At 37.6% G+C, this 13,372-nt stretch overlaps 1 protein-coding gene and 1 pseudogene across 1 annotated transcript; one reads left to right on the forward strand and one right to left on the reverse strand.

Moving 5' to 3' along the window:
- Positions 1-1,089: 1,089 nt before the first annotated feature.
- Positions 1,090-8,442, forward strand: LOC114738197 (mitochondrial substrate carrier family protein C). The gene is made up of 7 exons (XM_028926221.1): positions 1,090-2,667; positions 4,252-4,669; positions 4,940-5,084; positions 5,210-5,325; positions 5,473-5,551; positions 6,086-6,319; positions 7,804-8,442. The coding sequence occupies exons 1-7, from the start codon at positions 1,536-1,538 to the stop codon at positions 8,149-8,151; spliced, it is 2,472 nt and encodes an 823-aa protein (XP_028782054.1). The 5' UTR covers positions 1,090-1,535; the 3' UTR covers positions 8,152-8,442.
- An 809-nt stretch (positions 8,443-9,251) lies between these two features.
- Positions 9,252-13,111, reverse strand: LOC114738198 (ATP synthase subunit d, mitochondrial-like; annotated as a pseudogene).
- Positions 13,112-13,372: the final 261 nt, after the last annotated feature.

Consider the following 13,372-nt stretch of genomic DNA (forward strand, 5'->3'; position numbering starts at 1 on the left):
ACATGCCTCCATTGGCTTGAGCAAGATTTTTGGTAGGGAATTGTGCGATTGGTAAATATAAGTTCAAGAAGGGGAGTCTACTTTCTAAAGAGTTGGTAGATGACCTAAAATTTGGGCTGTATTTAAGAATTTTGAATTTGCTTGTGACTTTTCTCCCTTAAAAAAAAAAAAATCAATGATTGGCTTGTTGTAATTTGTAAATGAGAAAAAAAAAACAATTGGATTTATGTCTTCTGTTAGCCAATAATATATGTATAAAATATTTATATATCTGTATGTAGGAAATAAAATCTACACAAGTCTGTCCTATTTAATATTTATAACTCAAGACATACGCTTACAATTTCGTATCGTCATTATATTAAAAGAATTGGAATTTTCAATGTAAATTGTATAGTTACATGCCATCTCCAATACAATCTGTTACGAAGACCTACGATACCCCCTGCTTAACTTCTTCCTCTGATGTTAATGGGTTGAAGATTTTGGTTTTGTGATCCTCATTTTTTCAGGGGTGTTATACTGATTTATTGATGCAATTGTCCAAAAAAAAAGAAGAAGGAATTCAGCAGAAAATTGAAGAGAAAATATTTATTTTCCGCTTCTTGTATAATTTTCTAATACAAGTCAACTTTTTTATTCACAAAAAAATTAATGATTTAATTCATGAACTCAAGGATAAATTTTAAGTAATTGCAAATATAACACACTAGAACTTCTGATACAATTTTGTTCCTTCAACGCAGAATTGCGTAAACGGATAAGCACTGGACTTCTGTAAGTTTTTATTTAAAGATCAATGAGACTATTAATAATCGTATCGACAATTACAATAAGGTTAAGTGGCCCTAAAACATGACCCTGCACACATGGCCCTTACGTCAGCGATTATCCATTCAGCAACCATGGCATTATCCAAATAAATAATCATTGTTTATTTTATTTTATTTTTTCCTCATTTTTGGCTGGAGAGACAACCGATGTTTTATTCTTTTTGTTTCGTTTTTTTTTTTTTAAATAATTGGAATTTTTTTAAGAAAAATAAATGATAGGCTTGAGGCTTCTCTTCTCTGCTTTCTCGTATTCTTCTTCTTCCTCTGCCACCCATATCGGGCTCAACACAAGTTCTGTCCGAAGTCACCGCTTAACACACCTTATCGAAGGGGAATCTTATCCGTATACTTTCTTTGTATTTGTTTCACTCTCTTCATCTATCTCTCTCTCCCTCCCTCTATCATTCAGCTCTGTATCGTTCACTTCATCTTAGATATCCATCATTTCTGAACCGAAATGGGGTTAATGTTGAGTACCTCAATTCTGCAATTTTCATCGGTTACCTGTTCTGATGATTAGAATATTTCGTGTTTTGTGCTTGATAATTTTCTTCTTCTTCTTTTTTCACCGGATCTTTTTTTTGGCAATCCCGTACTAGTTCCTTCGACTGGGCGTTTGTCGATTTGAAATTTGTTCTGTTTTAGAACGCAGTGGAAATAGAATTGCGTTGAACGCTTTGAATATCGAAGTTTTAGTCAGTAATGGTGTCCGCGAACGATCCAGTTGAGTCTTTCTTCAATTCGATTCAGGTTGTGAAAGAAGTGCTTTCACCACTCGAAATAGGTATTCGGAAAGCAGCGAAAGATCTTGAGCATTGCTGGCCAGCCTGGCCAGAGCCTAAGAAAAAGGAAAATGGTGTTCAGTTGATCGCCGAAGTGAGTGAAGCGGGCAAGTTTCAGATCTGTAGTGTGAAGAAGAAGAAGAATGGTCAGTGTGTGGTTATTGATGAGAAAAAGAAAGGGTTATCAATAAAGATTCCTTTGAAGGCTTTCTTAGATATGTTTTCTCAGAATTCAGGAAGTGGGAATAAAGCTGCTGGGTTGGGTAGAGGGTCAAAAGAGGAGGAGTTTGCCAAGGAAGATGGGCCTTGCACAAATTGCTTCCGGTTTGCAGTTTCTTGGTCTGTGCTGTTTAATGGGTTTTTGCAGACTTTGCCAGTGCCTTTTAAATCAAGCAAGAAGCGGTTCCAGAAAACGGGTGGTGAAGATAAATTGTGCTCGTGCATGGAGCCTAGCGTTTCATATGAATTGAAGCAAACAGAATCTAAGGGCCACTTCGTTAGAAAATTTAGGGACAAGGGTAGGAGACAGGAGGGAATTCATATTTCACTTGAATGCCTCTTAGGTTTTATTTTTGATCAATTAGCTCAGAGTACTCTTCAGAATCTTGATGGGGGAGCACTAGAAAACGATCGGGACTGCGATAAGACTTTTCTTCCCCCACCTATTCCATCTTACTCTCATCATTTGAAAGCACTGACTAATATTTTGGAAGGGCAAAAAATATTTGTAAATGGTTTCTTGGGAAATTTAAGATTTGCGAAAGTGGGTCTGCCATCAGGTGTTATAGTAAACCCTTCAGCTAAAGAGGGTGATGGTAGTGCCACTGTTGAAGGCAGGGAAGAAACTGGTGGAAGTCCTGCGCAGAAGGTTGCCACGAACTTACTCAGTATTCCTCTATCAAATGTGGAGCGTTTAAAGTCCAGCATTTCCACTATTTCTTTGTCAGAATTGATCGAGCTTCTACCCCAGATTGGGCGTACATCTAAAGATCATCCAGACAAGAAGAAACTATTTTCTGTCCAGGATTTCTTTAGATACACAGAGGCTGAAGGTATTTTTTTTTAAATATAGTGGAAGATGTTGCATGTTGCTTGCATTGCATGCATCGCTAATAAACTCTTTTTTACAACTAAAATACCTGGTATGACGAAATTTAGAATCCCTTTGTTTATGTAAATATTTAATATTCTGAATGCATGCGCGGGCAGTGTATGTTTTGTCGAGGACAGCAATGGGAGGGAATGGAACTATATAAAAGGTCCAATACTTGGATGTGACTACTTTCCGCTATGGTCAGTATCAGTAATGAGGACAATATGGTTTCTCGACGGAATTTCTGCTTCTCCTAGATTATGCAAACTGCATTTATGCAAGCTACGAATGACTACTGATAGGGATTTATATTGTTTTTATTATGTTACTACTTAAGCCCAACTCGTGCATGTTCATTCGGTCGGTAATGGGATGAGTTGTATTTCCAACATTAATGTACAGCTGATGTATGAAGTGGTAAAGGAACTCACAAGTTCTGCGATCCACACAAGGATCAAGATATGACACCTAGCGTATAATTTATGTTCCAAGAGCTATATTGTGGCTGTATTGTAACTAAAGGTGCCATAATTGGAGGAAATGATAATATAGGTTAGCCTGGGGAACCTGACTATGGAGGGCTTGAATTCCTCGGAAATAATTTTTTTTTTTTTTTTTAAAAAAGATTTGGGTTTGTTAAGGGAACAAAAGGTAATTGGTTTGAATAAACTGGTTGTTGGAGCTTTCTGTCAGACTGAAAGATCTAGATCTGCTTCTACTGATTTAATTAGGCCATTCAAGGAGTGAGAGGTTAGAGGAGTGTAAAATACAAACTCTATAAACCTCTGTTTGGACTTTGATGTTGACTTATATGTTGTGTAAGGAGCGACAGGAAATGGAAGATTGCTTCTGAGTTGATGGAAGCAACTCTTAGAAGGGGACTGGGCTGTGTTAGGATGCTTTAATTGGAGAAAGATTACCATCCTTAAGGCAGTGATAAATCATCCTAAATTGGCGTAGTTGTAATCATGGAAGACTTAGTCTAATTCTAAGGTTGCACGCACCATGTCATCATCAGGCATCACACCTATGTGCCATTTCATGTAATATAATTTGTGTTTATGATTGACTAATTGGAGTCTTGGATTAAGGTCTCAATTTAAGATGCCATCGACACTAAAGTAAAAATATGTGATGAAGAATGTTAGACTAGTAATGACAAATTTAGTTATCTAGAGACAAATACCTGTGAGAACTAGTAATGTACAAGTGTTCTAGAATTTCAAGTACACTTATGATTATCTGCATATCTATTATCGGGTCCTTTTGGGGGTTTCTAGTGTATGTGTTTCTGTTGCATCATTTGACATGCTATGTCTCCTTGTCCATGCTTCAAAGACTAAATAATGATATTGTAGTGCATAAAGAGATAACTTATATACAGTGCTTATATTTCAATGTTAATTTTCTCCAGCATGGGTAAATTGTTTGCCTAGAAGTGATTTTGCTAATGAAGGTTACTTTACTATCAGTTAGCATGCGGGATTCAACTTTTTAAACATATGCTGATTCCATATATTTACGGGGAATTTATTTCTTACAGGGAGAAGATTCTTTGAGGAGCTGGATACAGATGGCGATGGCCAAGTGACTTTGGAAGATCTAGAAATTGCAATGAGAAAAAGAAAATTGCCGCGTAGATATGCTCATGAATTTATGCGCCGTACCAGAAGTCACATATTTTCTAAGTCTCTTGGGTGGAAACAGTTTTTATCTTTGATGGAACAGAAAGAGCCAACAATTCTTCGTGCATATACTTCTTTGTGTCTAAGCAAGTCTGGAACACTTAAGAAGAGTGAGATATTGGAGTCATTAAAGAGTGCAGGACTTCCTGCTAATGAAGACAATGCAGTTGCTATGATGCGATTTCTTAATGCTGACACTGAAGGATCTATTTCTTATGGACACTTTCGCAATTTTATGCTTTTGCTTCCCTCTGATCGTCTTCAAGAGGATCCTAGGTAAAATAAGCTTGATAATATGAAGTACTGACGATGTTGGATGCATCTTACATTATATTATATGTAAACTTGTTCATCCAGAGTATAAGTGTTTGGTTGTTGTCAAATGATGTAGTTAATGTTCTTCTCCATCCGTAGCATATAAATAAACCAACAGTTCTGGACAGTTCCTCAGGAGATTAGAGAATATTTGAATGTCCGTTCCTGCTGTGGTTAGTGCTCTAATCTGCTTATTGCAACCAACAATAAATATTTTTCCTCTGTTATCAGGAGTATTTGGTTTGAAGCTGCAACTTTAGTTGCTGTTCCACCACCTGTGGAAATTCCTGCTGGAAGTGTTCTAAGGTCTGCATTGGCAGGGGGCCTTTCATGTGCTCTGTCTTGTTCATTATTGCATCCAGTTGATTCAATCAAGGTAAATCCTTCTAACTTGATAATATCTTGTAGGTGCAGTAAGTAATTCCATATTCCTCTTATGATGTGTGATGTTTTTGGCACCTACCTATAACTGAAGCCTATAATTGTTGTTTGATATGATAGACCCGAGTACAAGCATCAACACTGTCCTTCCCTGAAATCATTTCTAAGCTTCCGCAGATTGGAGCACGTGGTTTATACAGGGGATCAATCCCTGCAATTCTTGGACAGTTTTCAAGGTTATGATTGTTCCATCTCCCTCCATCGATCCCTTTCTTCCTTTCACAAGAAAAATAAGGAAAAAGATGACTAAGTTGCTTGTGCTTTCACTAAATGATGTTACTATCATCTTCCTGTCTAGTTCATGCTCACTTTTGGTCATGCAGCCATGGCTTGCGAACTGGGATATTTGAAGCAAGCAAACTAGTGCTGATAAAGGTTGCTCCAACGCTGCCAGACATCCAGGTAAATGTGTAACTTAGCTGTGACTCATGAAACCCCCCCCCCCCCCCCCAAAAAAAAAAAAAATTTATCTTCCTTGCATTTTGTTGGGGATTCAGGAGAGCTTGCCAGTGACTTGCTTGGTGCTTCAGCTTTTAGATTATTATCATGGCCATGTTTTTGAATCTGTCTATTTTGGATTGGAATTCACTTGCTGCTGAAGGATTAGTTGAGGCTATTGATTAGACTTAATGTTGAGAATGTAGCAAAATACTGCTATCAACGTATTTGCGTATTTAAGATTACACCCTCGTTTCAAGCTTTTTAACCATAAACAAGAACTAACCTATATTTTACCTAGTAATGTTTCTAGCATCCAGCATGATTGCGCGTGTGTATATATTTATGCATATGTGAAAGCGCTATCCACTCTATTGACCTTTGGAAGAGCAACTTCTTACCATGTGTTCGACAATGGGTCTTCTATGTTCATTGGATCCATGATGCGAGTACAATTTTCAAAATCCATGTTGCTAACTGCATTAGCATATTGTGTAGGTACAATCTATATCATCATTCTGTAGCACATTTTTGGGAACAGCAGTGCGCATCCCTTGTGAGGTGTTGAAGCAGCGGCTGCAGGCAGGGCTTTTTGACAATGTGGGGGAGGCCATAGTTGGGACATGGCACCAGGATGGTCTTAGGGGTTTCTTTCGTGGGACTGGAGCAACCCTTTGTCGTGAGGTTCCTTTTTATGTGGCTGGCATGGCTCTTTATGCTGAGTCTAAGAAGGTATGATTTTCACAAGTTATGACAGGTTAACTATTAATCTTGACAAATGCATTCTGCATTATAGCATGCATTCACATGCATAAACGTAGTAACTATAATAGTGACTAGCAAATGGTATCTACCATATAGGGTATTTTATGCCTTATCTGAAAAATTGTCCCTTTTGGCATTTGTAGGCAAAGTAAACAGTTTTCTTGTCTTTGCACTGCGTGATATGCTTGTTTGTGAGTGCGCCCCTCCTTTATGCCCACAGTGGCATAAATGCCTCAGAATATGCTGTTAACATGGGTATCTTCGCTTATGCTTGTTTAGTTTCTGATTGAAATTCCAGCACTGAAATATCCTAAACAACACAGCAGTGCACAATAATGCTGGTTTTGATGCTTAAGATGCTACAGACAAAAGGGTACAACACTTCAAACTTAATATTCTACTAGAGGCAGCATAGAAAATACTTTCGATATGTATTATGGACACAATAACTTCACAGGACACAAGAAAGAGCATTCAAACCCCCTACTACACTGGTTGACATGCACAATGACACTAACAAGCACCAAAGTAGACACACGGACGCTGAAACAAGTACATCAAGATGCACAAGACAAAAGCTAGCATTCAAGAGGCTAGCCTTCTCCTAAGTTCCTTTCCAGAAATTCCCCTCCTCCTTTACTTAACCTTCATACCCTCTACTGGACAATCAGTCTCTCTTTCCTATTCAACAGCCTCAGCTTCCACAATCTCCTTCACTCCCTTTTGTCTCCTACCATGTGCTGGGGCTACATAGGTTGAGGCCCATAATGGATGATAGGACCCAAGGAGGTGTGACGTGCGAGGCTACCATCTTGAATGGAAAATTACTAAGGGTAAAGAACCACTCTTATCATACCCAGCTGTTCATCCAGTTTGCCACAAAGTTTAGTTATCTCTCATAATATTCATCTCCTGCAACAAGCTGACATCTCAGGTTGCACCTTGACATTTCTTTCGTGTTTCTCATTGGTTTGAACTTTTCGCCGGTGGCTCTTTCTGTCACACTTGCCAATTAGCTTTACGTTTGATGCCAAATAATAGGACCAAGGAGGTTTGCGGAATCTATGCTCAAAAAGTGTGCTATCAAGGGGGAAGAACCATTCCCAATAAAAATGATACCAAACACTCTTATATTATTTGATTTGAGACTTACACACCCTCTAATACCCAATTCCGGTCAACTTCACTTCTGAATTTTATAAAATACATTTGCTTAGTGTTCTGAATGGCTAGATGTATGCTATATCTGTCGACATGGGTTGCCTATTTGTTAGGATTAAATTGTGTCATCTAAAGGGTTGTTGGTTCGCGATGGTGTTAGCAACCATTCACCAATTGCTATGTCTTTGCTATTGGGCTGGAATAACTCATCTGTCTACAATTTTAATCCAAAAGGGAAGTATGCTGTGAGTTGGATAATAAGGGCCATTGTGTTGGAATTTTGATCTCAGGCTGTCCAGCAAGTTCTAAGACGGGAACTGGAGCCCTGGGAGACAATTGCCGTGGGAGCTTTATCTGGGGGCTTGGCTGCAGTTGTCACAACTCCCTTTGATGTTATGAAAACTAGAATGATGACTGCACAGGGACGGTCTGTGTCAATGACCTTAGTAGCCTTCTCGATACTACGCCACGAGGGTCCCCTAGGCTTATTTAAAGGAGCAGTGCCCAGGTTCTTTTGGATTGCTCCTTTAGGTGCCATGAACTTTGCAGGATATGAATTAGCAAGGAAGGCCATGAATAAAAATGAGGAGCTAAATGGGGACCTGCTGTCTCAGAAGAAGGTGGACAGTTCTGATTAATGTGTAATCTACAGCAAACCAATACCGGGGGGCAAAAAAAAAGTGCTTTTGAGTTCATAATAGCAATTTCATTTTGAATCTGCCGACATCTCTTAGATACCATTCCGTTTCCTTGGTCATTCTATACTTTTTGGTTCTGCCAACTATAGCAGTATGATTGTAATCCATTTTGTATTGCACTTGTAAATTGCCTCAAGGGAACGATGTTAAATTAATTTGTTCCTCCTAGTGTACAGATTTTAATCATTTCTTTCTGTTTTCATCTTATGAATTCAGTTTGAGCTATTAACGCATTCAGTTGGTGTGAATATGCATTCTTTCTTTTACCGTCGTCCGTAGTTAAAAAGAATATACCCACTCAAACGGTTTCTAGAATTTTGTTTATTTTTAAGGACATTTTCCTTAACTCCAAGTCAATCTAAATTTAACGGTTAACGTTAATACCTGCTGGTTAAAGAGTGACATTATAATGACTTTAATACTTGAGGAATACCATTGCTCCGGTGAAAAGTTTACAATATTGAAGGTAAAATAATATATATTATAAGATTTTAATAAGTTTTGACAATTGACTTTTAAATAACAATACATTTTTGTAAAAAAAAAATTTATAATTTTCAGTCTTTTTCTGTTATTTTCCTAATATTATTTATTTGTTCTCATGAAATAATTGAACAATAGGAGGCTAATGTCGGGGGGCAGAAACAGGACTAATGGACAAATGGGCAAAGTATAGCATCAAATTTTAACTTCATGATCTTCCTAGCATCAAATAGTGTAGAAACAGCTGCAAATTATTCGCACTTGGAAATTTCTGAACTCCATTCATTTTAAAATAACAATAAACTGACATTATAACCCCACACCCATTTCTGTCCAAATGAGAATTGAAGTTCTGTTTTTCCCAAATAAATTACAATTTCAAACAATAAACGCTCTTATTTCCCACGACAATATGATAATCCCGCCCAGGTTTCTCATCCAAATTGTGGCCACAAATTCGTATCTTGCTGTCCTCTGTGTAAAACGAGTATCAATGCTTCTCCACAGTCGAGAAAAATGGGAGTACGGGTACATATTTAGCAGAAGCAAGGCAGACATTAGAATCTTCATACAGGCAACAAATTTTATTAAGGAATCGGTAACGCGTCATTTTCCTTGAAATGGTGCATGTGAAAATCAAAATACACATCATTTTCTCTTAAGTAAAGCTCCACAAAAATTCCAACAACTCAGAAATTGGCTATTTGAAGAAGCCTTAAGATTGAAAGAGCACTGCATTACAAAGAAATTGATTGAAGTCACTAGAATTATTAATGAACCAGCAAGGAAGACAGCAATTTCTGATGTTTTGCTGCTTTCTTAAAATTTACCGAAATTAATAACCCCAGTAATCATTCCTGATCTCATCATCAAACTTCTTCTTCAGCTCAGGATGCTTTTCAAAGTACTCATCGGCGGTCATAGTAGCAATCTTTTTCTGCAATCATAAATTATTGTATTAGAGACATTTCATTGCTGAGAAGGGGATAAAACTCAGAAGTGATTTCAATTTACCTTCAACTCCTGTACTTCAACAATCTCCTTCTCCAGTCGCTCAGACTCCTTTAGAGATTTCTCCTCTGCTTCCTTAAGTTCCACTAACTACATCCGCAAAGCACGAGTATGTTATTAAGATGTTATGTATTTGAACGAGTACTTAACCAGGAAATGAGCTTAGGATGTGACAACAGTACTCACTAGTGCATCGAATTGGGCTTATATTGGGGAGTTACATTGTCAACATACTTGGGGATCTCAATGCCTGCAAAGAGTCAGAAACGGAAAAATTAAAAATATATAAAGACAAAACAGATGACTATGGTTGGGGAGATCCAAGAGCACACTGCACAATTTGAATTTATAAAAAGGCTTTCACCCATTGCCAGCTTAAAGACAAGGGTTTGACGGCAAAATCCATTCCATCTAATCAGTCAAAAGTAGGAATTGTACAAGGTTTAGAGTTTATATCGGCATTCTTCCACATATTATAAAATTTCAACAAAAAAACATAACACCAGGGGGATAAAAAGCGCTGGAGTTAACAACCCAGTCTGACACCATAAAAAAATAATATACCAAGGGAACTTTTCTATATCAGCAATATTCCCCATATTAAAAATTTCACAAATAAAATATAACACAAAAAATGCACCGGGGTTATGTCAGCTACCTATTCTGACACCACATGAAAAAACTGAAGGGATCAAGGTTCAACCAGCGAAGAACTCTGAACTTACTTTCGTAATGCTCCTTGTACATATCCACCAGGCGTGAGCCAATATTTTTTCTGTAGTGATCCCAGTTTATGGGTTCAGGCTCCTGCATGATGTGAAAATGAAGAAGCAACAATGAGGATCCAAGTAATCAGTTGTACAAAGTATATGTGAAAGCCTCTGACTAATTTGCATGATCACTTCGGTAGCAAGTTGATGGAAAATGGGAAGAGAATGAGATAAATACAAGAAACAATACTTTAATTAGGATTAGGATTATGAGCTAAAATTTTAATTGCCTTTATTTTATTTTGAACAGAAATGATCAGTTCAATTATTTTTATGAGGATTAAAATTTAATATCATTTTTTTATTCTAACATATTACGAGTAATCATTGATGGCAAAAAAAAAAATCATTAATAGAAGTTATCTTATAATGTCTATAGTTGTACGAGGGTTGAACTAGCCTATGATTTGATAATAAAGTTTTCAGGTTCTCTAGAAGTTCCCTTGATTCCTTCTCCCCTTCATTTTTCTCTGCATCTCCCAATTTCTTCATTCCTCCTCCTGTTTCTATATTGTTGCAACATCTTTATATCACAAGCTCTCATTTATAAATGTAAGAGATGTAAGCTCCCTTGTTCCATGAAATGTTCTTAGATTAACACTATTCAAGGAAAAACTATGCAGAGGAAATTTTAAGGAAAAACCTTTATTTATTTTTACATATGCAGAAAAATTGCAAGAGTTGCCCTAAAAAAATTATAAAACTTCTATGCGATCTATATAAAATCAATAAGATCTAGATTGCCTTAGTTGGATCATGTGATCCCACTCAATTAGGACTGATGGTCTAGCCTCCAGAACAGGGCATTCTAGTTGAGGGATTTTGAAATCCCCAAACTGAGACCTATAGCCAGGTCATCTGCCCATTCAATGTTCTCTCTTTCAGCACCAACCTTCGGAGTCTTCATCTTGTTCTCAAATCTTTATCTTCCTCCATTCAAAATTTCCAACTCCAATATTTCTTACTTTCAACATTGTCCCTATCTTGCAGTTACTATTGGGTTTGACAATGATAGTAGTGATTTCAATGGCAATGAGATCATGGAAGATGAGGATGATTCAGAAAAACTTGACTACAGAAGGAGTCCTGAGTGTCTAAATTTATTTATTGTCATCTTGTGAAATGTCACATTTATGACCTATGATTTGGTTAGCATATGGATACAGTCACTTCAGTGACTAAGCAGTTTTCGTTAACGAGGCTGTGGGTTCAGCAACTTATGACCTGTTTAGCTGAAGTATAATGAGGTTTAGCTTGTGATATGCTTATCCAAGAAGTTATGTCGCACCATATAATATTTACATCTGACGTATCTGATTTGGTGATCTTTCCTTCGAATCTTGATGTTTACGGCTACCACACTTAGATTTGACCCAAGGGATGGAAATTGAGAAACCATATATTCTCTACATATAAATTGAATCCTCTTTCAGTGACAGTTATGTCGCACCATATAATATTTACATCTGACATATTTGATTTCGTGATCTTTCATTCCAATCTTGATATTCACGGCTACCACACTTAGATTTGACCCAACGGATGGAAATTGAGAAACCATATATTCTCTACATATAAATTGAATCAAATATTTCGAATTCTGGACATAACCACCCCAATTTAATCAGCTAAACTGAATACTTGACGTAACTTGCCAAAGTAAATAGCTTTCCCCAATTCTTGTATAATCAATTCAATTAAAAAACGTATGGAGAACGGAAATTATCTCTTGAAAGAAGCGTAGGACATTATAATTTTCCAATATCAGGATTTTAAAGATTCTGCTCAACCAAATTGTAAAATGAACATTAACTCCAATATTTTTGCCCTAACTCCCTAATCGCATATTTGATTAATAGAGAAGGAAATTCAAGCTCTATTTAGATCCCCTGACAAACACCCAACCCACAAGGCTAACACTAAAGAAACCTTGCCCAGCCAAATAAGTACAGTGAAAGGAAGTTTCAAAACTTTATTTTCTGTTCACTAAAAGCCGCAGTCCAAACTGAGAAGAAATTTGAGTGTGCCCACTGCCCAGCAATGCCAGTTTTTCCAGCTTTTAGGTGTCTAAGTTCAATTCCAAACTTCAATTTTTCTTCCACCCTCAAATTACCAAAAATCAGACATAAAATGGTATATTCACCGAATTAAAGTAACCAAAGCTTGTTCAGTTTCAAGGCCCTCGTTCCGTTAACGCACATTCTCAAGCCCTCTTCACCATGAACCCAATTGAACTCTCGGAAGACGTAAACAACAGATCGAAAGCCATTCTGGGAACTAAACCGCACCGCTCAATCGGAAATTTTCCGAAATGAATAGGCTCACTTACCAAATCGTAAACTTGATAATATCCGTCTTTACAAGTACATAATCATATCTCATAGGAGAAATAAGAGAGATCTAGCGAAGAAAGAAGCACCAATCAGGATAAATAACATTTAACAGGAGGAGAAGAAAACGATCGAACTGGCTAAATTTGGTTTGGAGAGCATGGTTAACCTCGTCGAAAGCGCGACGAAGTGTAGCAAAACCTTGCGAGCCTCATCGGAGACGAGGAGCGCGGCCATTCCATCCCAATCAATGGTCCTCCCTGCTTTGAACGCTAAATCGGCGACCTTCTTCACCGTTCCGCTCATTTTTTCGATTTCTGTCTCCCAAACACAATTTCCTCTACGCCACCAAGAAGAAGAACCAGCTTCGGTCTGAGAAAAGCCTATGCCCTTAACGCCTCTGTGTGATGGGCCGGGCTTGATCGAAGTTCGCAGGTGTCGAGTTGGGCCAGCCCATTTAAGGAATTGTTCCCCTCATAACGCAGCCCAACTCAGTCTTTGGACCTAAGCCCATTGGTTATGGAAAGAAAAACGGGCCATTTTATCAAAAAAGAGAACGGGCCATGC

This window comes from Neltuma alba, unplaced genomic scaffold (genome assembly GCF_004799145.2).
Source record: "Neltuma alba isolate B1F8T4 unplaced genomic scaffold, ASM479914v2 tig00013556_pilon, whole genome shotgun sequence".
In the NCBI taxonomy this organism is placed as follows: Eukaryota; Viridiplantae; Streptophyta; class Magnoliopsida; order Fabales; family Fabaceae; genus Neltuma; species Neltuma alba.

Excerpts from the sequence above, each read along its gene's own strand:
- LOC114738197 (XM_028926221.1), top strand. The coding sequence starts at position 1,536 with ATGGTGTCCGCGAACGATCCAGTTGAGTCTTTCTTCAATTCGATTCAG. Across the intron at positions 2,668-4,251 it reads TAGATACACAGAGGCTGAAG|GGAGAAGATTCTTTGAGGAG; the intron begins GTATTTTTTTTT and ends TATTTCTTACAG. Across the intron at positions 5,552-6,085 it reads CAACGCTGCCAGACATCCAG|GTACAATCTATATCATCATT; the intron begins GTAAATGTGTAA and ends CATATTGTGTAG.